The sequence below is a fragment of the Lissotriton helveticus genome, chromosome 4_1 (genome assembly GCF_964261635.1).
Source record: "Lissotriton helveticus chromosome 4_1, aLisHel1.1, whole genome shotgun sequence".
Classification (NCBI taxonomy): domain Eukaryota; kingdom Metazoa; phylum Chordata; class Amphibia; order Caudata; family Salamandridae; genus Lissotriton; species Lissotriton helveticus.
This window is the reverse complement of record NC_136063.1, coordinates 1,634,103,310-1,634,124,745: the sequence shown is the minus strand read 5'-3', so window position 1 is coordinate 1,634,124,745 and position 21,436 is coordinate 1,634,103,310. Positions and strand designations below refer to the sequence as shown.

At 44.7% G+C, this 21,436-nt stretch overlaps 1 protein-coding gene across 2 annotated transcripts in view; it reads right to left on the bottom strand.

Moving 5' to 3' along the window:
- The window catches only part of TRANK1 (tetratricopeptide repeat and ankyrin repeat containing 1), a 1,265,441-nt gene that overhangs the window by 943,782 nt on the left and 300,223 nt on the right, over positions 1-21,436 (bottom strand). For both annotated transcript variants that reach the window (XM_078688288.1, XM_078688286.1), the window contains one exon: positions 20,257-20,375. In XM_078688288.1, the coding sequence (XP_078544414.1) occupies positions 20,257-20,375 (119 nt within the window). The remainder of the gene's footprint in view (positions 1-20,256; positions 20,376-21,436) is intronic.

The window sequence follows — 21,436 nt, the reverse complement described above, 5'->3', positions numbered from 1 at the left end:
TTACACTAATTTTTTTTTTGGGGGGGGGGGTTAGTAATCACTATAACCAGATGCACTTCTGTGAAATGCACACGCACCTATATGCCCATGGAATGAATGAACACGACTGAGTGAGCAACCCGTACACGACATCACATGGTCCCTGGAGATTCGAAAGCATCAGAGTTCATGCTGACAATAAACACAAACTTTAGATTATCACACTATGATATTGATACAATTTTTCTTTATTTACAGTGGCCCCTGAAGAAGGGTCCATCGGTCTCGAAATGTATTGGCCCAGCCAACAACTATAGCATTTTCTGATGGATTCCGATTATTGGTTTTCATTTGTATTTAAAATGACGATGGAATGTAATACTGTTGTATAATGTTATGAAAAGAATGAATGTATGATATACATAAAGTTCATTTTTTTGAAATTTTTATTTGCTGAATATATATGCACATAATATGCTGATTTGAGAAAAAAAGATTGAATTGAATATAAACACTTAATGAAAAACATAGAATGAGTCACATGTTGATTTAAATGATTCAAAGGTTGTAACAGTGATAAGATAGTATACAATTAATGGCTGTGCTGAGGGTTTGGTCGAGACAGAACATCTCGAACCTTCCAGATCTCGATTAAGTCCACGTAGGGAGAGGTAGCCCCACGACACCCACAAGCACGCTATAGGAGGACATATCTGATTAACATAATTACTCACTTCTTTTTAACCAAAAAAGAAAAGGTGTGCTAGTGACTACCTTGACCTTATACACATCCCTGTGTGCCATGCCCACAGACCCCACTGCCCTGGCATACTTCAGCCATCCCTCTAGCTGGGTGCCCTATGCCAGAGGGCAAAAGGGCATGAGCCAATGTCCCCTACAGTACCCAGGGCCATTCCTGGGCACTGTAAGTGCAGTGATGCCATTTAAGGGTATGTGGTGCTGGGAGGTCGTCACTACGAACTCCACAGCACCATAATGTCTACACTGAAGACTGACAAGTTTGGTACCAAACTTCTCAGCACATTAAACCTGCACTGATGCCAGTGTGGGATTTAATGTAAAATGCTCAAGAGGGCATCTTAGAGATGCCCTTCAAACCCCGAACCTACAATCCACCTCTGGGTTGAGTGGCTGCAGAGGCTGCCACACAGCAGACATGTTGCTGGACCCCTGGGTGGAGAGCCCCTCACTCTAATGGGCCTGCAACAATGCACATCCTGGGCGAGGTGATGTGTCTCCTCCCCCAGGATGGACGGGGGAAGCTTCAAAGGCATACCGCCTCTGAGAGCTTCTCCAGACCATTTGCTGTACCCAGCAACTGGCCCCCCACCCGTTCTAACCCCACTCTGGCGGGAAGACTGGCGGGAAAAACTATGTCAGGAAGGAGGGTGTGCTAACCTTTGCCAACCCCACCCCTCAGGTGGGGGATGCGAGGTAAATCACGACCCCGGCCTCCGGCCATCTTGTAGATGGGGAGCCCTGCCCAATCCCAGCTAGGTTCCTGCCCCCCTCCCACAGGAGAGGAGCAGGCTAGGGGTGTCCTCACCCCAGGACAGGGACCCATTGGTCCCTGCCCTTGCCCTACCTGTAACGCCCCTAAATTTAGGGGCTCTCTGAACCTTCCTTCCTCAGATCCAGATATCAAAAGAAGAAAGAAGATCAAGAAAAAGAAGAAGACCCGCCGTGCAGCTGCTAACAACAGGACAACAACAACTGACTTGGCCCCAGCCCTGCCGGTCTGTTGATCCTGGAACCTGCTCCTGCCTAATCCCGGTGACCACCGAGGACAGCAACCTTGGGACACCCAGAGGACCTGCCTGCCTTGCCCCTCTCGAAGACTGGGACGCCCATCAGCAGAGGCTCTGCTGCAACAGCCCACCTGGTGCTCACCAGGAAGCTCCGGACCAGCCCACTCTGCACCAGCCAAGCCCGGGCCGGGCCAACCCGAACCAAGACCACAAGGGCGTCCCCCCGGCGACTGGGACCCGAAGTCCAGTGCCCAAAGACCCTCCTCGACAAACCAGCCGATGCCTGCAGACTCAGAACCTGGGGCCACCCCTACCGCAACCAGCCGAGGGTAAGCTTTTCCGACCCCCAAAGACACCCCTGCACCGGGCACCCCGCGCCCCCCTGTGCCTCCCTTTGGGGTACCTACCTGTGCTCCAAGATCCCAACTTACCTCTCGAAGTGCTGGTCGCCCCTGGAGAGTCACCGTCCCCGAGCCTGCAGCCTCTGTTCCTCTTTCAAGATCCTCATTGGATAACATTGAGCGCCCGACGGCTCAAAAGCACCCTGCACCCAGCCGCCCGAGTGCCGCTGGCTGTAACCTCTTTGCCCTATCCTACTTCCCCCCTTGCCCAGAGCAAGTGACCAGGAGCCCAGCTCCCAGAGCCGTGTGGCCTGCTAGCCAGCAGCCACCAACCGAAGGCCCCCTTTCCCTCATTGGATAACATTGGGCCTACCTACCTCTGCACCCGAACGCCCCTGTGCCGCTGGGACTGAACTAACTGTACTCACCTGACCCTGGGGGACCCCTGAGTCTACGCCCAGAACCCTAACTTCACCAACCAAGTACTCACCTGGAAACCGGTAATTCACTTACCTGCCATTGGATAACATTGACCTATTTTTACTTGAACATTTTCTAAGTGTGAAGTTTTGAAAAATGAAAATATTCCTATAAAATCAGCCAAAGTCCGAATTCGAAAATACTCACCTGTGATCAGGAGAGAAGCCAGTACTGTACCTTTCAGCCCAGTACTAAACCACAACAGTAATCCCTAGCGGGTTTACTAATAACCTGTATTTTCTCCATAGGAACCCATTGTCTGCTTTTCTATGAAATTTCTTCCGAGTGCCTACTTTTGAAAACTGCAAATATTCTTTAAAAATCGTACGAAATACTGAAACGCAATTACCTACCTGTTTTGAGTTAAGCCCCCAGTGCTGGCCCTAAGAGACTAGTGCTGGGTTACAAAAGTAACGCGATTGTACTTTACCTGTAACCTGAATTTTCTCCCACTGGATAACATTGTCAGAATCACCTCGAAAAGTTTTTAAGTGGGAACTTTTAAAACAGCTTTATATTCAGGAAAATTCATCACAGTAACTAAAACGTTTTTGCTAATCTGGTTTCAGCTTAGGCCCCCGGACTGAATCCAAGATCTAGTCCTGGAACTACCAAAGTAATCCATAAAGTAATCAACTGTACTTTCCTATGAAAAGCCCATTGAGCCCAATGCTAGAGTGTGTTTCAGAACTGTATTGCTGATTAGCTATCCTGTAATTATTGTGTGTACAAACTTATTGCTCCTCTGCAAAGTATTTATCTGAGAGTACTCGTACCTTTAAAAGTATATTTTGATAACTGTTGGTTCTAGAAAGAAAACAACTATATCTGTGGATATAAAAACAATTGGCCTGGAGTTAAGTCTTTGAGTGTGTGAAACCTTTTGCTGACTGAGTGTGTTCAACAAATGCTTTACAGTGTCCTCTGGTACTGTCTTACTGCTCGACCAAGCTACCACTTTGGAGAGTAAGTTCAGTTCTGACTTTAACCTCTGTTATACCTCTGGGGTTGGTGGACTCTATACACACTGTACTTCCTTCTAGTCCAGTATATATAGAGCCACTTTCTCACACTTATTGAGTAAATAACATTAACTGTTCGGTGCATGTGAGCTGTGGATCACATGCTTTGCATAAACTATATAACAGTACACTCCCAAAGCGGTGGCTAACCTGTAGTTGTTGAAGTTGTCTGAAAAAGTGTTTTTAAGTACTGCCTGGTCTACATTAGCTTGTTGCCTTGCTAACACATCTACACAATAGTGTTTGGTGAATGTGTGCGTGTAGACCATGTTTATGCCTTACAGATGTCAGCTAGGGGAATATTCCCTAGGAAGGCCATAGTAGCCCCTATTTTGCGAGTGGAATGTGCTCTAGGGTGTATTTTTAATGTTCTTTACTCTTTCACATAATTTGTCTGGATACATTTCACGAACCATCTTGCAATGCCTGATTTAGATAAGGGATCGCCTCTGTGTGGTGGCTCAAAAGCAACATAAATCTGATTTGTTTTGCAAAATTCTTTTGTTCTTTCCACATAATATAGTAGAGCTCTTCTAACATCTAGTGTGTGTAGAGGTTGTTCTGCTACAGAATCAGGCTGAGGAAAGAACACAGGTAACTCAACTGATTGATTGATATGAAAGGCATAAACTACTTTAGGAAGAAATTTGGGATTGGAAACGGAGGACGTTCTGCACAGAAGCATCAAGAGGATCAATATTGTTATTGTTACAATAGATAACAAATCCTTTCCATTTTGCTGCATAACATGCCCCAGTAGTATGCTTTGTAGCCTCTTTTAGGATATTCACACAGTCTGGTGGTAATTGTAAATAATCAAACTCTATGACTTCAGAAACCACATCGCCAGGTTGAGTACTTTGGGATTTAGAACCCTGATTTCTCCATGGCGCTGAGTGAGGAGACTGGAGGTGAGACACAGCTTTTGATGTGGAACTACTGATAGCTCCAGCAGGGTGGTGAACCAGGGTTGACGTGCCTATGTGGGAGCTATGAAAATCAGTTTGAGGGATGTTTGTCTGAGCTTCCGAACTACCAGCGGAATGAGTGGGAGAGGAGGAAAAGCATAGGCAAATATCCCTGACCAGTTCACCCATAGGGCATTGACTTTGTAGAGCGGATGTGGGAACCTGGAGGCGAAGCTTGGGCATTTTGCGTTTTGAGCTGTGGCGAACAGGTCTAAGAGAGGAAATCTCCATTCCTGAAAGTAGGGGGTTACAATTTGGGGATGACGTTCCCACTCGTGGATTTGCTGTCTCGGTCAGAGAGAAGGTCTGCAATCAGAATGTTTACTCCTGGAAGATGTTCTGCCAGGAGATAAATCTTGTGGTGCATAGCCCATTTCCAAATGCCTTGTGCTAGGCGTGACATTTGAAGAGAGTGTCCCCCACTCCACCCCCCCGTTTCTGTAAATAATACATGGCTGTCATGTTGTCAGTGCGGACTTGGACAGCTTTGCCTATGAGGTGAATTTGAAAAGGTCTGAGCGCTAGAAAAACTGCTAATAGCTCTAGGTGATTTATATGGAAACTCTTGTACTTTAGACCACAGCCCTTGATATGTGATGGTGCAGGTGAGCACCCCAACCAGTGAGCGATGCGTTGGCTGTTAGCACCGTCTGTGGAACAGGGTCGATGAAGGGCCGCACTTTGGATAAACTTTGTGGGTTCCACCACTGCAGACAGCGATGGGTGTGGCCATCTACCAACACTAGATCGGTCAACTGACCCTGCAACTGGTTCCACTGACTTGCTAAGCATTCTTGCAGGGGAGCATGTGAAGTCTTGAGTGATGAACAACCACGATGCAAGACGCCATCATTCCTAGTAATTGCATGAATAATCTTGCTGGTAATGATTGGTTGGGCTGAAACTGATTGAGAAGGGACTGAATACTAAGAATTCTGGCTCAATTGGGAAAGGCTTTGAGTGTCTATGGTGGCTCCCAGATAGGTTTGTATGTTGGAAGGCTGTAGATGAGACTTCAACGTGTTCACTGTAAACCAGAGTTGGATTAGTAAGTGAATCGTGGCTTGGAGACACTTTTGGTGCGTGCTGCCTTTGATGAGCCAGTCGTCCAGGTATGGGAAGACATGGATGTGCTGTCTTCTCAGATGAGCTGCTACTACTGCCAGGCATTTGGTAACTACCCTGGGAGCAGTACTGACTCCAAACTGTAGTACTTTGAATTGGTAATGATGACCTGCTATGATAAATCTGAGGTATTTGTGATTAGCGGGATGAATTGGAATGTGGAAATAGGCATACTTTAAGTTTAGAGTAGACATAAAGTCGCCCTGCTGTAGAAGTGGGAGGACTTGTTGAAGTGTCACCATATGGAAATGCTCTGACAGTAAGTAGTGAGTTAGTTCTCTGAGGTCCAGAATAGTTTTCAGGGAGCCGTCCGTTTTGGGGAATTAGAAAATACAGGAAGTACACGCCTGACCCTTGATATTGTAACGGTACAGGCTCTATGCAGCCTTTTAACTAACAAGACTTGACTTCCTGTTCGAGGAGGTGCAAATGTTCTGGTGACCTTTTGTGAAAGCATAGTGGGATGTTTGGGGGATTGTTGGTAATCTCCAGGCAATAACCATGTTGGATAATTCCTAACACCCATTTGTCTGTGGTGACAGATTGCCAAATAAGAAGGAATTGTAGAAGCCGCCCCCCGATAGGTGTTAAATGATCGGGGGAGAAGTGTAGGCAAGTCACTGCTTGTTAGGGGAGGGGGAATTACTTGGTACCTTTGTCGTTGTTATCTCTGTATCCTCCTTTAAAGAAATGTCTTGTAGAGGAAGATTGATTGTTGCTTTGGGGCAGCTGTATTATCTGAGGACATGGTTTTTGACTCTCCACAACAGAAGGAACGACGAAAGAAGCCACAATTAGAAGGAGACAGCAGAGCTCCCATAGACTTGGGCACTTCTGTATCTTTTTTTATTTTTTCCAATAACTTATCTACTTCGGGCCCGAAGAGATGGTCCTTGTCAAATGGAGTATTTAAAATAGACTGTTGGACTTCAGGTATGAAACCAGAAATCCTTAACCATGCATGCCTCATTAATAACGGACTAGCGTTGATTTCTCTAGCTGCATTGCCAGCAGCATCTAAAGCACACTTAATTGATGAATTGGAGATGAGCTTCCCTTCCTTCAGTAAATCCTGAGCTTTTGCTTTGTGCTCATCTGGGAGATATTGGAGCAATTGCTCCATTTCGTCCCAGTGTGCTCTATCATACCTGGCTAGTACGGTCTGGGTGTTGGCAATGCGCCAATGATTTGCAGCTTGGGCGGTTACTCTTTTACCTGAGGCATCTAACAGTTTTGCCCTTTGTCTGGAAGGGAAGCATCCCCGGTAGTTTGTGAATTGGAATGTTTACGGAGACAAGAGACAACCAAATTGTTTTGTGGTAACTGCCCTTAAATAAAAGCTGGATCAGATGGAGAAGGCTTATATTTTTTGTCTATTCTGTGGGTGAGAATGCAAGAGGGTCTTTAAAGATATCATCAACATGCATCATCATTCATTTGAGCATAGGTAGAGTTTGGCTAGTCCTTTATGGTGTACTGAGCATTTCAAATAAGAAATCTTCCTCTAGAGATTCCTTGTGTAACTGTACTCAGTAATATTCTGCAGCTCTAGCAAGTAATTCTAGATATCCCACATTATCGTCAGGTGGGGAAGGCTTAGAAGGGTAAAGATTTGGGTTGTTATCTGTAGGTGTATCAGTGTTGTAATCCTTCCAGGGATCTATTGGTAAAATATTGTCTTCCCCATCTCCATCATCATCATTATCAGGTGGTGGTGGTGAAGTTAGTTGGTGTAATGAGTAAATGATCTAATGGTGGGGAAGGAGGGGTAGGGGAACGTGTTGGAGGAGGAGGAGATGGGTTAGTACCGACATTCTTCCTCTTCAAAGGAATGTGATACTGTGTGTCCTCTAAATCAGGTTTGTGTTTTTGAGACAGTTTAGTAAGAACATGTCCTGAATCGGGGATTAATATAAAGTTTCTTTTGTCTTGGGCCCGATTTGGGAGGTGGGGCCTCGAAAATCAGATCCTGCTTCTTCGGAGGAACATTTTTCGGTTTCAGCACCAAGGACTTCTGTGCTGGAATGGAATGACTTTATGTCAAGGAAGGTTTCGGTTCCATAGCGGTCTTTGATTTCGGTGTCAAGGATTTTAGTTCCGAAGCAGTTTTTGGCATTGAGCCTGCAGGTTTCGGCTCGGAGCCCAACGCTGGCCGACTCGATCCCAAGTCGGAAGACTTAGTGGCACGTTTCAGTGCCGAGACGGAAGGTGGTCAGAAAAATCTTCTTGGTGCTGACCGTGGCCCGAAGGCGGGGGTTGAACGAAAGCCTTTTGCTTGCCCAGAGTTGGATTTTGGGGCAAGGGGTGTTCGGCACTCACAGGACGTTGACCTTGCGGTAAGTCGTCTTCCATCTCAGAGTCCGATTCCATAATAGATACAAGTTCTTCCTCAGCCCCGTGTGCATCGAATTAGTCTTGCTCGGATCTTCACCAAAGATTTCCATCCTGTATACGACATTTTGGCTTCGCATTTCGCGACATCGAGCCCGACGATCGTGGAGCATTGTTTTTTTTTTATTGAAACAATCTGTACACGTCGCAGTCCTGTTCGTTGTGCTCCGGTGATAAGCACAGGTTGCGCACTTCGTGTGAGTCGGTGTGCAGATACTTTGCGAGGAACAGAGGTTGAATGGAGTCCGTTCCATCGGCTGCAAGGTGGACCGACGGGGCAAGGCCCAACTGCCTTCCCGGAGTTTTATGATCTAAATAGATACTTTCCTCGACCGATACGATATGCTAGAGAAGTGGGATACGCGTTCGAAATAATACAGACGCAGGTACAGTAGATTGTGCACCGAGGGGAACCCGAAGAACGGTTTCAAACCGCAGTGCAGCAATACACGTCCGAACCCGATGGGAGAAAAAAACAATCCAACAATGGAGGTGATCCCTATGCGCACTATCACTGAAAGGAGGAGTAGCCTTACCTCGTGACTGGAAAGACTTCTTCGAAGAAAAACAACTTGCAAACATCCGGACCACCCTAGATGGCAGGAGTATGCAAAGCATGTGATTTGCAGCACACATGCCTCGAACAAATAAATACACCACCACAATCTAAGCGCAAGCAATAATAAAAATGTGGAGACTAAGTGAAGCCAACAATTGGAGACACATGCTCACCAATGAAAAGGAAGAAAATAAGACAGAAAATGAAGCTAACCAATGGTAAGTAATGGCAGGTTAAAAGCTCCTTTTTGGAAATGTTCAAGTCTTGCCTGCAATAGCGCATGCACTATATGTGCTCTGGTTTGAGAGAGATTGTACAGACAAGGGTCTTTCAATACGGCCATTAATCACTATCCGTTGGCTTTATTCTCACTGTTATTGGCTGCCTTCTAGTTGGCCAGTGTGTGGCAGCTTCATTTCCTCTTCTTCCAGCTGGCGCATGGACCATTTGCTTCAGCTTGATTGCTTTCCTTAAGCTGATTGCGCTGCGACTGAGGTACTATTTTTGTAGGTTTCGCCAAAATAGCACATGCGCTGTCTCTCTGGGACATGTTGTTTATATCCAGTGGACTTACAGCCCTCCCTTAGCTTACCACTTGTTAGCTTCAGTGTTGCTCTCATTTCCTTCCTCCCAGTTTGCCACGGCATGTGGGCTTCATTTTCTCTTCTTGTGTATGGCCCTCCCTGGAGCATGAACCAAATACTTATGTCCATCCCCTGCTCCAGTTTTTGGAGACACGTTTTTCTGTGTGTTTTGGCACACTATATGAGTGCTCGTGTTTTCAGTCCTCTCATATACCCATCCATGTAGCTTCTATTCACTCCCACATGTCCCCTTTCCTTGTTGCTTCTTTTTCCTCCCACCCTCTATCCTGTACTCTAAACCAGTGCACTCTGCTCTACATGACTGCTCTCTATTCTGCACTAGTGTGAGAATTAAACAGATACATATTTCAATAGAAATTATTTGCTCAGATATTTGATCTCTAATATCAAGAGATTTCAGCAGCAATGTTTTTTTGTGGTGTTATTAATCTCAAGAGGATTGTGAGACACTCGCAGGACACTTGCAAGATCAAACAAGTTCTAAATTCTATTGTGATCTGTTGTATATGGTTCATTATCATGTTTTATGCTATTTAATGCTACTCTATAAGAGTAGTAAATAAAAGATGATTTGATATATATATTTTTGTAAATGATGGCTCTAGTGAGATGCTCGCAGGAGCCAGATGCACAATACCCTGAGTGGGCTCCAAAGGGGTTGTACTTCCTGTTTGGATCTCACGCACTACTCGCAAGATCCTACATTTACAATTAAGTTATTTACAGTCCTTTACTGTAATTTTGTACACAATAGCATATTAGACATGTTGTTTAAGGTAGAAACATGAATTAAACAACTGTCCTATAGAAGATATAAAGGTAGTATTTTTTTATGGTCATGCAAGATGCCAGGGAACCTCTCACGAGAGGTCCGGGAGAAGAAGCATACCAATGAAGGAAGGATTCAGATTGTTCAAATGGATGTTTTTATTTAGAAGAAGATTCCTTCCTTTTTGCTTTATTTCTCTATTGGAATTTGGTGAGAGTAGACCTATTTGGCTTGCTCTCCTATCCTGTTTCCTTTTAGGCAGAAGGATATCCACCTGATTTAGATGAACAGCCAGGGGCTTCTGCACCACCTCAGCCACCCAAGGAATTCTTGGTGTGGCAATGCTTTGAAATAAGGCCATGTGCCAAGAAGGTATCTGCGAAGTAAGTGGGCTGTAACCTTTGCAGCAAAGTTAAGACGAGAGCAGAAATAAACCTTATAGTAGGAGTACCACAGGGATGTCAATGCATCCGCAAAGGCTTGCACAAGCAGAATTGGCTCATACTGTGGAGCTAGGCAACCCGACAGGAGCTTCAACATCATTTGTTCCAAGAGATACTGTGCTTGCGCAGGTTTTAAGTACACAGGCAGACAATAACCCTGCTTTTTTTGTTTTTTAAATAAAGGGCTATTTTGCAGCTTGTGCAAGCAGATAATTTCTTTTATTAGAAACAAGCAGGTCTGCCCAGGAGAAGCTTGCTCAAGAGCACAAGTGTCTCCTTAAGAAATAGGTTTTTTTAATACTTTTTTTGTAGGTCTTTCTCCTTTTTGTTTTAAAGAGATGCTGTTAACACCAAGATAATTTTGAAATGTTTGAAAACAAAAACAATTAGAGTTGTTGCAACTTTAACAAAAAAAGAGCCCTTTTCAGAACAACCCTGCAGTTTCATTATCTAGGTTGTTTCTACTATGTTTCCCTTTTTTTCACCCTTCTCGCTAGAAACAGGAAGGCATTCCCTCACGTGCAGTCTGAGGGGCCAGAGCTCCCTGCTTTGGGCTCTCGCAAGATCGTATTTTTTATAATTTACTATGCATTTACACTGAATGTATCCGGATGTAGTATGTATAATTTACATACACCACTATAGTAACAAGGTGCTTAGTTTAATTAAATGAAATCCATTATATAATTGTGGGGAAAAAAATCGCTTAGATTTATGAAATAAAAACACTTGTTCTATCTGCATGAGATGAACATTGGTACATAGCACATTAATACTCATTTATTTACTTTAAGTCCACTTAGTATTAGAAAAACTTCGCACTACTTTTTTTTACGATCCCACAAGTCTTGCAAGATTGCAAACTTTTTTTTAGAGGAAGAATTTACACTTTGCTTTATTACAGTACTTATGCTTTATAGTCTCCATTAGAAGGGTGTGTGGAGAAAGTACTCTCTCAAATGAGACCTTTTCACAATATAACAGTGCACAGTAGGGTGTAAGGAGACACTTATCTCATGGACACCTACCCACAGCCTAACAACTGTGTATAGTGAACTATGGGGAAAGACTGGCCTCTCTAGAAAGGCCTTGCATGAAGGGAACCTGTGTGTAGAGTAGGGTGTAAAGAGACACTGACTCTCCACTCACTCCTTTCCCTGGACTCAGCACTATGCATAGCAGGGTGTGCAAGGAACACACCTCACATGTAAGACATTACTATTCCATAGTAAGTATAACAAGTGATGGCCTATCAACTGAGACCCCTCCCCAGGAAAATAACCATATATATTACGGTACGGAACTGGATTTCATTATCCAGTCACAGCTCTCTACACGATGATAGACATATACAATAGTGTGTAGGGAAACATTCTCCTTTCCACTAACAACTATCTCCAACACAACATGGATGTGCAGTACAGGGTTGCCAATGAGTGGCCTCTCCGCTGCCAGCTCTCCATAGACCAACAGGGATACGCAATGGTATCTTGGAAGGGAACAACCTGTCCACTAACAGATCTTACCAGAGTGAGAAGTGTTTGTAGCAGGGTTTCAGAAAAATGTATCAGTCTGTTCATACCTCTTACCATCCATGCTGTCATGTATGCATAAAAGGCCGTTAGGAGGAACTGTTATCTTTGCTGACAGATCTTTTTTTTCGTCCTCATGTCACCACTGATTAGCACTGATCTGACTCACTTTTCCCTTGTGTTCAGTCACATTTACTGAGGTAAATCGAGTACACACAGCCTCCCCCCAGTTTTGCTGAATTGAGGGGGATGCGGACATATCTCTCTTGCATGATAAGTTTGAGTAGTATATTGTGGGAAGAGAGTGGGCTCTCTCCTGTGACCTGCCTCTTGGATGACCGCTCTTCAAAGGGATGAAGGTCCATAGTAGAGTATAAAATTGAGTATTCTCTCCATTGAAAACTGATTCTTGCACAACAGATGTCCACACTTGATTGTAGGGATATCCTCACCACCCTTTCAGACATTTCCCAATTGCAAAAGTAATATTCAATACTGTGTGCACAGCAAGTGAAGGGAGTATGTATTAAGAGTATGAAGATGTACTGCTCTCTATGCCAATACTTAGTCGACCTTGTTGTTGGCATCCTATGTCTAAAATGAATAGGCTTTATTATTAGCTTGAACAAAAATGTACCTTTAACATTGGAATCGCGGGATAACATTGTAAATCAGCTTTATTCCTGCGACATTTGTGTTATTTACAATTGAAATTTCTTTTCAACTTATTGACATAGGTTCCAAATTACGTTTTTGCTTTATGTCTTTTTTCTTTGGGAGTATGTAGGCGTGAATGTCTATGTGAGTGTGAGCGGAGTCAGGTCATGTCTCAGATGTTGAGTTTGAAAGAGGATGTTTGAATTTGATGTATATTATGGTAACTCTTGTGCACGTCTGTTTTTTCTAAGGATTTTAGGTGTCACACATTTATTGATATAATTTGTGTATTGTGCTCTTTGAAAAATGTAAAAATAAATATACTATGATGGATTAAATCCTATTTCCGACAAAAAATGAATGGTTTTTTAGTCTGCTCCAACAGTTCCTTCTTGTAGTAGGACTCAGTATTGGCTTTTTGTTTTGGTTTTTTCCAGTAGAGAGTGATGGCCCTTTCAGCTCAGACCTCTCTCTGAGATGACAGGTGTGCATATTATAGAGTATGTACATGGACTGGCCTCACCTGTCAGACCAATCTCTCAGATGACAGATGTGTGTAGTAGGGTATGTGGCAGGACTGGCCTCCCCTTTCACACCTCTCTCTCTCTCAGATGACAGGCTTGCATAGTAGTGTGTGGGGAGGGACTGCCCTCTCCTGTCAGACCTCTCTCTCTGATGGATGATGGATGTGTGTACTAGTGTGTTGGGTGTGTGTGGTAGGGTGTATGGAAAGAGACTTGCCTTTCCGCTGAGACCTCTTTGACAGATGACGGGTGTGCGTAGTAGTGTGCAGGGGGAGACTTTCCTCACCTTTCCGATCCCTCCCTCTCTCTCAGCTGACGGGTGTAGGTAGTAGTGTGTGGTGAGGAACGGGCCTCTCCTTTAACACCGCTGTCTCAGATGATGGGTGTGCGTAGTAGGGCGTGTAGAGGGACCGGCCTCTCTGCTGAGACCGCTCTCTGTAATGATGGGAGTGCATACTAGTGTGCAGGGAGGGACTATCCTTTCCTTTCAGATCTCTCTCTCAGGCGGTGGGTGTACTTAGTAGTGTGTGGGGAAGGGCATGCCTTTTCCTGTCAGATTTCGCTCAGATAACAGGTGTGCTTAGTAGGGTGTGTTGAGAGACTGGCCTCTCCGTTGACAACTCTCTTTCATATGAGACCACAAGTTGGACGCGCTGTTCCTCACAGAGACTTGGATCTCCTCTTGCTCCGGGCCGGATATGGTTAGGGCACTTCCACCGGGCTTCCTCATATTCCATCTAGATAGACCATTGGGGCGGGGAGGCGGAATCGCCATCATTCACAGGGATACATTAACGTGCAAGGCCCAGGACGGTGGGATAAACGATTGCGAGAGCTGTCAGTTCTCTCTACGTTTGTCGCCCACCGCGTCCCTGGCAGGCCTTCTCGTTTATCGTCCACCGGGGACTACGGGCAACTTTTCTAATTCCTTTCTTGAAACGGTTGCGCTCCTAGCCTCTTCCACTGCCAACTTTGTGGCATTGGGTGATTTCAACATCCACTTCGACGACCCTCACAACCCCCTGGGAGTTGATCTGCAGCATGATCTCAAAGCACTTGAGATCAACTTGGTCAATTCGGGTGCAACGCATGGAAAGGGACACTTGCTCGACCCCATTTTCTCTAACTCAGACCGCCTCCAAGTTCTGCCTGCATTGCCTCTGCCCTGGACAGACCATTTTATGATTCCGGCTCGGTGGCAGTACGATGCCCCAGTGGTATCTACACCTAGGCTATTCACGGTTGAAAGAGCCTGGTCTAGGCTCCCAGTGGATACCTGGGCGGTACACCTGGAGGCGTCCCGCCCCGTTTTCGGGACTGACCCGTTAGTAGTCGATGAGAAGGTAAATGCTTGGCTGACCAACTCACTGGATACCATCCTCCCTAAGAAAAGACGACTTACTAGGGGCAGGAGAGTGGGATCAGCGCCCTGGTATACGCCAGAGCTCAGAATACTGAGGAAGGGCTGCAAGAGGCGGGAGAGGATCTGGAGGAAGGACTGGGGCGAAGAGAGCCGGAGAGAATATCGGGTGGCTCTCGCTGCTTATAAATCTGCCATCCGGGCAGCGAAATCTGGGTTCTATGAGGAGAGGATAGGCCTCTCTTCCAACTCATCAAAAGAGTCTTTTAAGGTCATCAGTACTCTTGAAAACCCCCGAACCTCCGGTCTCGCATGATAACCCACGTGAGAAATGCTTAGAACTAGCCTCTTATTTCAAACTTAAGATTGAAAATATCTTGTCATCTCACCCTCGGTTAGCCCAGGAGCCATCCTCGGTGGGTAACCTAGGGTCTTGGCCCGGGGTGAGGACAGCAGAGTTGGCCTCCTTTGGACCAGTCACTGTGGACGAAGTTCTCGGGGCTTTGGCTTCCGTGAAGAGTGGGTCCCCGAGAGACCCGGCCCCGATGAAATATCTGAAGCAGGTAGCCCCTACCATCGGCGGCCCAGTGACGGATCTTCTAAACTTATCCCTCACTCAAGGTGTGGTGCCCCCCAGTTGGAAAGGAGCGGTAGTCAAGGTCCTCCTGAAGAAGCCCAGCCTAGACCCCGCCGACCTTGCGAACTTTAGGCCCATTTCTTTACTCCCTGGCCTTAGTAAGGTGGCGGAAAAACTTGTGAATAGGCGCCTATCGGGCTTTCTGGAATCCCACTCCCTACTGGGTGATTCGCAGACTGGTTTCCGCCCCGGTCAGGGGACGGACACCGCCCTGCTGGCAGTCGTGGAGAATGCCAGGAGCATTTTGGATTCAGGGGGATCGGTGGCAGTGATCCTCCTGGACCTCAGTGCGGCATTTGACACCGTAAACCATCAGGTGTTACTCCAGCGACTGTCGGGGGTGGGGGTCTCCAGGACGGCGCTGAAATGGCTCGCGTCCTTTTTAGAAGAGCGCACGTTCGAGGTTTGGGAAGGCCACGAGAAGTCAACATCGTTCCCTCTCCAGTGTGGTGTGCCACAGGGCTCATCGTTGAGCCCTACATTGTTCAACATCTATATGGCCCCGCTGGAGAGTGTGGTACTTCCACTGGGAATTAAGATCATCAGCTACGCCAATGATACCCAGTTGGTGGTAGGGCTCCCCCAGTTGGCGAACCAGCCCGATCAGCTGCATGCATGCCTGGTTAAGATCTTTACCTGGATGGGCAACTCAGCCCTTAAACTCATAGGTTCTAAAACCGAACTGATGATGTTGGGGAACTCTTCCCCCTCCCTGCCCCTAAGCAGCTGGCCCAGCTGTCTGGGAGTGCCACCTACCCCTAAACAGGAGTGAAGAGCTTGGGAGTGTGGCTGGAGCAGGACCTTTCCTTTAAGTCACACGCCAAAAAGACCGCAGGCGTGTGCTTTGGCCTGCTCTGATCAGCCCGGAAGATCTTACCCCTCCTCCCGACGGCCACCAGGAGGCTATTAATCCAGGGGCTCATCATCTCCCGGCTGGATTATAGTAACGCGCTGTTCCTGGGGGCGCCAGAATCTACTCTGAACAAACTGCAGCAAGTACAAAATGCCGCTGCCAGGCTTCTGACAGACCTTCCCAGGTGGCAATCAGCCCGTCCGGCGCTGAAGGCGCTTCACTGGCTTCCAGTCAGAGAGAGGGTGAAGTTTAAGGCACTCTGCATGGCCCACAAAATCCTGCAGGGGAAAGGGCCACCCATCCTTCGTGGTATGGTTCAACACTACAAGGCCCCCCGCGCCCTTCGCTCAGACCACCAACATCTCCTGCAAGTCGCGAGAGTAAGAAAGGCCAGGTCTGGTGGTAGAAGATTCTCTGTTAACGTGGCAGCTCTGTGGAATTCCCTGCCGCTTGCCTTGCGTTCTGAAACCGGCACTTTACGATTTCGTAAATTTTTAAAGACTTACCTGTTCCCTGCCTAATGAGTCGTCTCTGTTAGGGCTGCTCTTTCTGGACAAGCGCTGGGATGCCCAAGGGTAACCACGCGCGATATAAAACTCATTAATAATAATAATATGACAAGTATGTGTGTAGTAGTGAGTGAAGATATATATATATATATATATATATATATATATATATATATATATATATATATATATATATATATGTATATATATATCCGTTTCACTCCTTCCACCATCCGTCGCTCCTCTCCAAACACCTCGGGTGCCTCCTTATCGCACAGTGGGGTGAGTAATATTTTAACAACACACGATCCAAAATCCTTCGGACCGCTTCTCAATTAAGGGCACTCCAAGCCATATCAGATAGTTTTAAAGGCCATATTTATTTGCAGCGCTGCAAAATCTAGTCAAACAAACGCGTTTCGGCGTTGCCACCTTCGTCAGTGTTGACTGATTACACAATAGGCATCTTTAAATAAAGTGCACTTTACTCTACTCCGCACAACTCTCTCTATCCACTGCACTCAACACCAGTCCACTCTCCTCTAAGCCACTCCATACTACTCTATGCCGCTCCACTTTATGCCACTCAACACAGTGCCACTCCAGGCCATCCCAATCCACACAATGCCACTCTGCTCTACCCCACTTCACTCTATGCCACTCCAAGCAACTCTATATCGCTCTACTCCTTTTCTTCACTATACACCATGCCATGCCACTCGAGTCTACTCAACTCCTTCCAGCTGTACTCTATGCTACTCTATGCCACTCCACGCCCCTCCACTCCACTCTAATTCACTCTACTGTACGCCACTCCAAATTGAAGGCAGGAGTCCACACAGGAGTCCAGGTGCTAGTAAGTGGGTTGCATGTGAAGTATTTGTGGCCCTGAGGCTTCAGAACAGGAGGCTAGTACACACAAGCCCTTGGAGATTCTTCTTCAAGCAGGTTCACAGCAAAGCCTTTGTCCTCCCCTTGGCAGAAGCAGCAACTGCAGCCCAACCCAGCAAAGTATAAACATAAAAGGGGCAGTCCTCCTTCTTATTGAGGTTCGAATCATTGACAAAACAGAGACAATTACATCAACGATTATACGAAGTAACGACACAGGTGTCCATCCCCCAGATCGTAATTAGCAGATTGTACCCAGTCACGTCCCTGAAGAGAACCCTAAGAATTGTATTGGGGCTCGAAGCATGTCTGCACATCTCAACCAGGGGGTCACATCTCACAGATTTAAATCCACTCCTAGGGATTATCGGTCACATTTGAATACAACAATCCCTCTGAGCTCAAATAGTGTTTCCTCTGGCAACAACCTTACAATGAATGTACACAACGGTAAATGAATTTCCACAATGGTTGCATCTTTTCTAAAATCATGACTGGTCTAAGAGTACACAACTTTCTTTTTTTTCATGTAAATCATTCTGTTATTTGTATTGTGTGTTTTTGTAACAGTTTGGTTATTTCATTTTTCATATTATGAGTTGATTGTATGTTCAAAGTGGGAAGAATCATGTGTTTCCCGTGTTCTGATTGTAAATGAACAATGACTATTTTTTCAAAATCATGAAAAATAAGTAAATAAATACTACAGACCAAAGAAATTGGTATGTGGCTGTGTCTGTTCAAGTAATAGACAGTGATAAATGCGATGGCTAAATCATTTGTTGTTTTAATTACTTTCTAAAAATGGCATTTTCAAACACACAATTTTAAAACCATCTTTCTAAAAAGATGTGTTAGCAAATTCTGAGTTTAGAGAGCCTAAACTCCATTTCTCTATCTGGTTCCAATTGAAAGTTATACTTGTAAGATCTTACAAAGTAACTCCCATGTTACCTATAGGACAGATAGCCTTTCAATAGTGAAAAAGGAAATTGGCAGTATTTCACTATCAAGACATGTAAATACACCAGCACATGTCCTACCTTTTACATACACTGCTACCTGCCTATGGGGGTACCTTGGGCCTACCTGAGGGGTGCCTTACATGTAAGAAAAAGAAAGGTGTGGGCCTGGAAATGGGTGCACTTGACAGATCGACATGGCAGTTACAAACTGTGTGCACAGACACTACAGGGGTAGGTCTGAGACCGATTTGAAGGGGCTACTTGTGTGGGTGGCACAATCAGTGCTTCAGGCCCACTAGTAGCATGTGATTTACAGGCCCAAGTTCATTCAGTGCTCTTTACTAGCGACATATCAGTAAATCAAATTGGCCAATCATGGATAATCAAATTGGCCAATCATGGATAATCAATTTTGCCCAAAGCATCTAATCCAGCTAAAACGAAATCCAGCACAGAAATATTAGATCGTCGCAAGCAACAGTCTCAGGGGAGACCTAAAAATGACAAAGGGTCATACACTAATACTGTTTATAGAAATTTGCAATCTAGTCAAGGTAAAAGTTTGAAAAACAAGCTTATTTTGGCTAAGGCCAGGGATCAGACATGGTCCTCTCCTGCCTTCTATATTTGTGTACTACGCAACTGCAGAAAGAGTTCATTCATTACAGTCTTGAGATGATAGTGATTCCATCTTCCAGAAACATGGGACAGTGGAATAGGATTGGAAGGTTGTTCCCATTTCGACACGGTCGCCCTTCCAGTCGGGGAAATATTTATCAAATTGAACGCAGGTTCTGACGGAAAATTAGGAAGGATCGACACAGGGAAATTACAAAACTAAAACGTACACTATCAAGCTAGAAAACCTAGGCTTCCCTTCTTTTGAACTGTAATATACTTCATCAAAATTCATGCAAAACATAACTACAAAGTTCCATAAAAAAAGCAAATAAAGTGCACAGAGATTAAAACCAAAGGTGGTAAACAACTGGCTTTTTGATATGATGTTAAAAATGTTTAAAGTCACAATAGTAAAAGTGCAGACAAAATATTAATAAAATAGGTCACCTAACTAAGAATTAGGTACACAAATGAAGGTTATATCACGCCTGGCATTAGGTGTTAATGAAATAGCGATTTTTTTTCCCCACTTGGGCATTACATGTACTTTTCATTAAAAAAAATCACGTATTTCGAGAAATGCGGTTTGGCGCATACCTAACACACAGTAATTAATAGAGATACAGGCAGGGAAGCCTGTATCTGCCTGGAAGGTTGGAGCATAAAATGTCTTGAGGCAGCAGCACACATCGATTTTACAGTTCCAAAAGACATTTCTGCTAAGTAGTCTTATGCAGGTTACAATTCTGTAACAAAGCACAATTGAAAGGATATGAAATAAAAAAATGGAATAATGCAAGATTTTGATTGCATAACAAAAATTTTGCCCAGTTCTAGTTGTAATTGTGGCTTAATTAGCGAAGGTCCTAACTACCCCATCAGATTGCGAAATGAGGACCTCTCTTGTAGAACACAAATGGTTCTCAGGTTTTCATAGAAAGGTGCATTTGTAATGAAATGGAAGTGTTAACCAGGCGAAGTGTCCACTGTATATTCCTAAATATATAAGAGTGAAATTTGACGGTTTATTTTACTAATGAGATGTGGGAAAGTGATCTACAAAGTACATTAATTGTGAAGAAAAGATTACTGGCAAAGAACAGAGTCCAAAATAAACGTTCTTGAATTGTATTTTCGAATTCATGCATATATCTTTTCAGGCAAACAAATATTCTTTGATCTTTTAAAGAGCTGCAAAAGAATGGATAAAGTAGTCTTTGGATTCCCCCAAAAGTCCATCAGAAAACAAATCTTACCCCCCAAAAGTCTTTCCTCGCCAACTTTTCAAGGACCATCTGCCAAACTTTTGCTCCAAATCCATGTCGCAAAATATTTTCAAAAACATCGTAAAAGGCAGCCGGAATGGCGATTTCATCTATTGTATACAAAATTGCATATTTTCACCACTGGGTCACAAAAACATAAAAATATACATTTTAGGAAGCTCAGTTTTCTTGGGAGAGCCAGACACAAACAACATACTATTCACAGAGGCATAAATAGTTCATTAACTGCAGAAATGCCCCAACAGTGAGGTGTATCTGCCACAAGGTTAACGACAGCGGGCTTGGAGTGGAACAGCGCCAGTAAATAAATGGCCAAGGTACTCCACTTTTTTTTTTTTTATTCCCCCATTTGTTCATATTTAGGTCATTATCCTTTCCTTTTGTCAGGTGTCTGCTTATTGTTTCACATAAAAAGAACAGAAAAAGCAATTCACATCATCGGTGCATTGTCTCAATCTATTGTTTTAGTTCTTTTATAATTTTTTAAGATCATCAATGAAACAAAGATAACCTGAGCATTCAGAGACAAAAGCGAAAATGCATAACATGAAATAAAACTGCCAATATCCTACCCATCCCCATGATCAAAGTTCTGTCAGACAAATTATTCCTGATCACGGTAGAATTCGGGAACAGTATTGGCATCTTATGTGGGGTTCCTAAGCAAGTACATCCCGGGGGTAGAGTTCTACTGGAACAGGTCTTCATTGCAGTGGGCACAGCAGAGGAACACCGCTGGAATTCAGAGTACTGGAGGCTCCATTGCATAAGTATACAGTCTTGCAGATCTACACCACACTACTTACCAACAGACTACCACCCCTTGCCACACTTAAAGAGTAAACGGGAGGAGGACTTAGGGAGATTAGAAGACAACGCGGGTTGGGAAAGCATCCCAGTACCCCAGAAGATAGCCATACATCCAGGAATTCGATTAGTGCAACAACTAAAATTACTCTACTGGGAGTACTTAACAAGAACTAGGTTAAGAATGCGAAAAATCCATGGCTCTTGAAAATCCCTGACATTAAGGAAATCCTGCTTGAACACACAGAGTATTATTTTGCTGAGAACGTTGGATCAGTACGCTCGGCAGTTACAATTTAGGAGGCTTACAAAGCAGTTATTAAGGGAAGAGCATTGGCTCGCA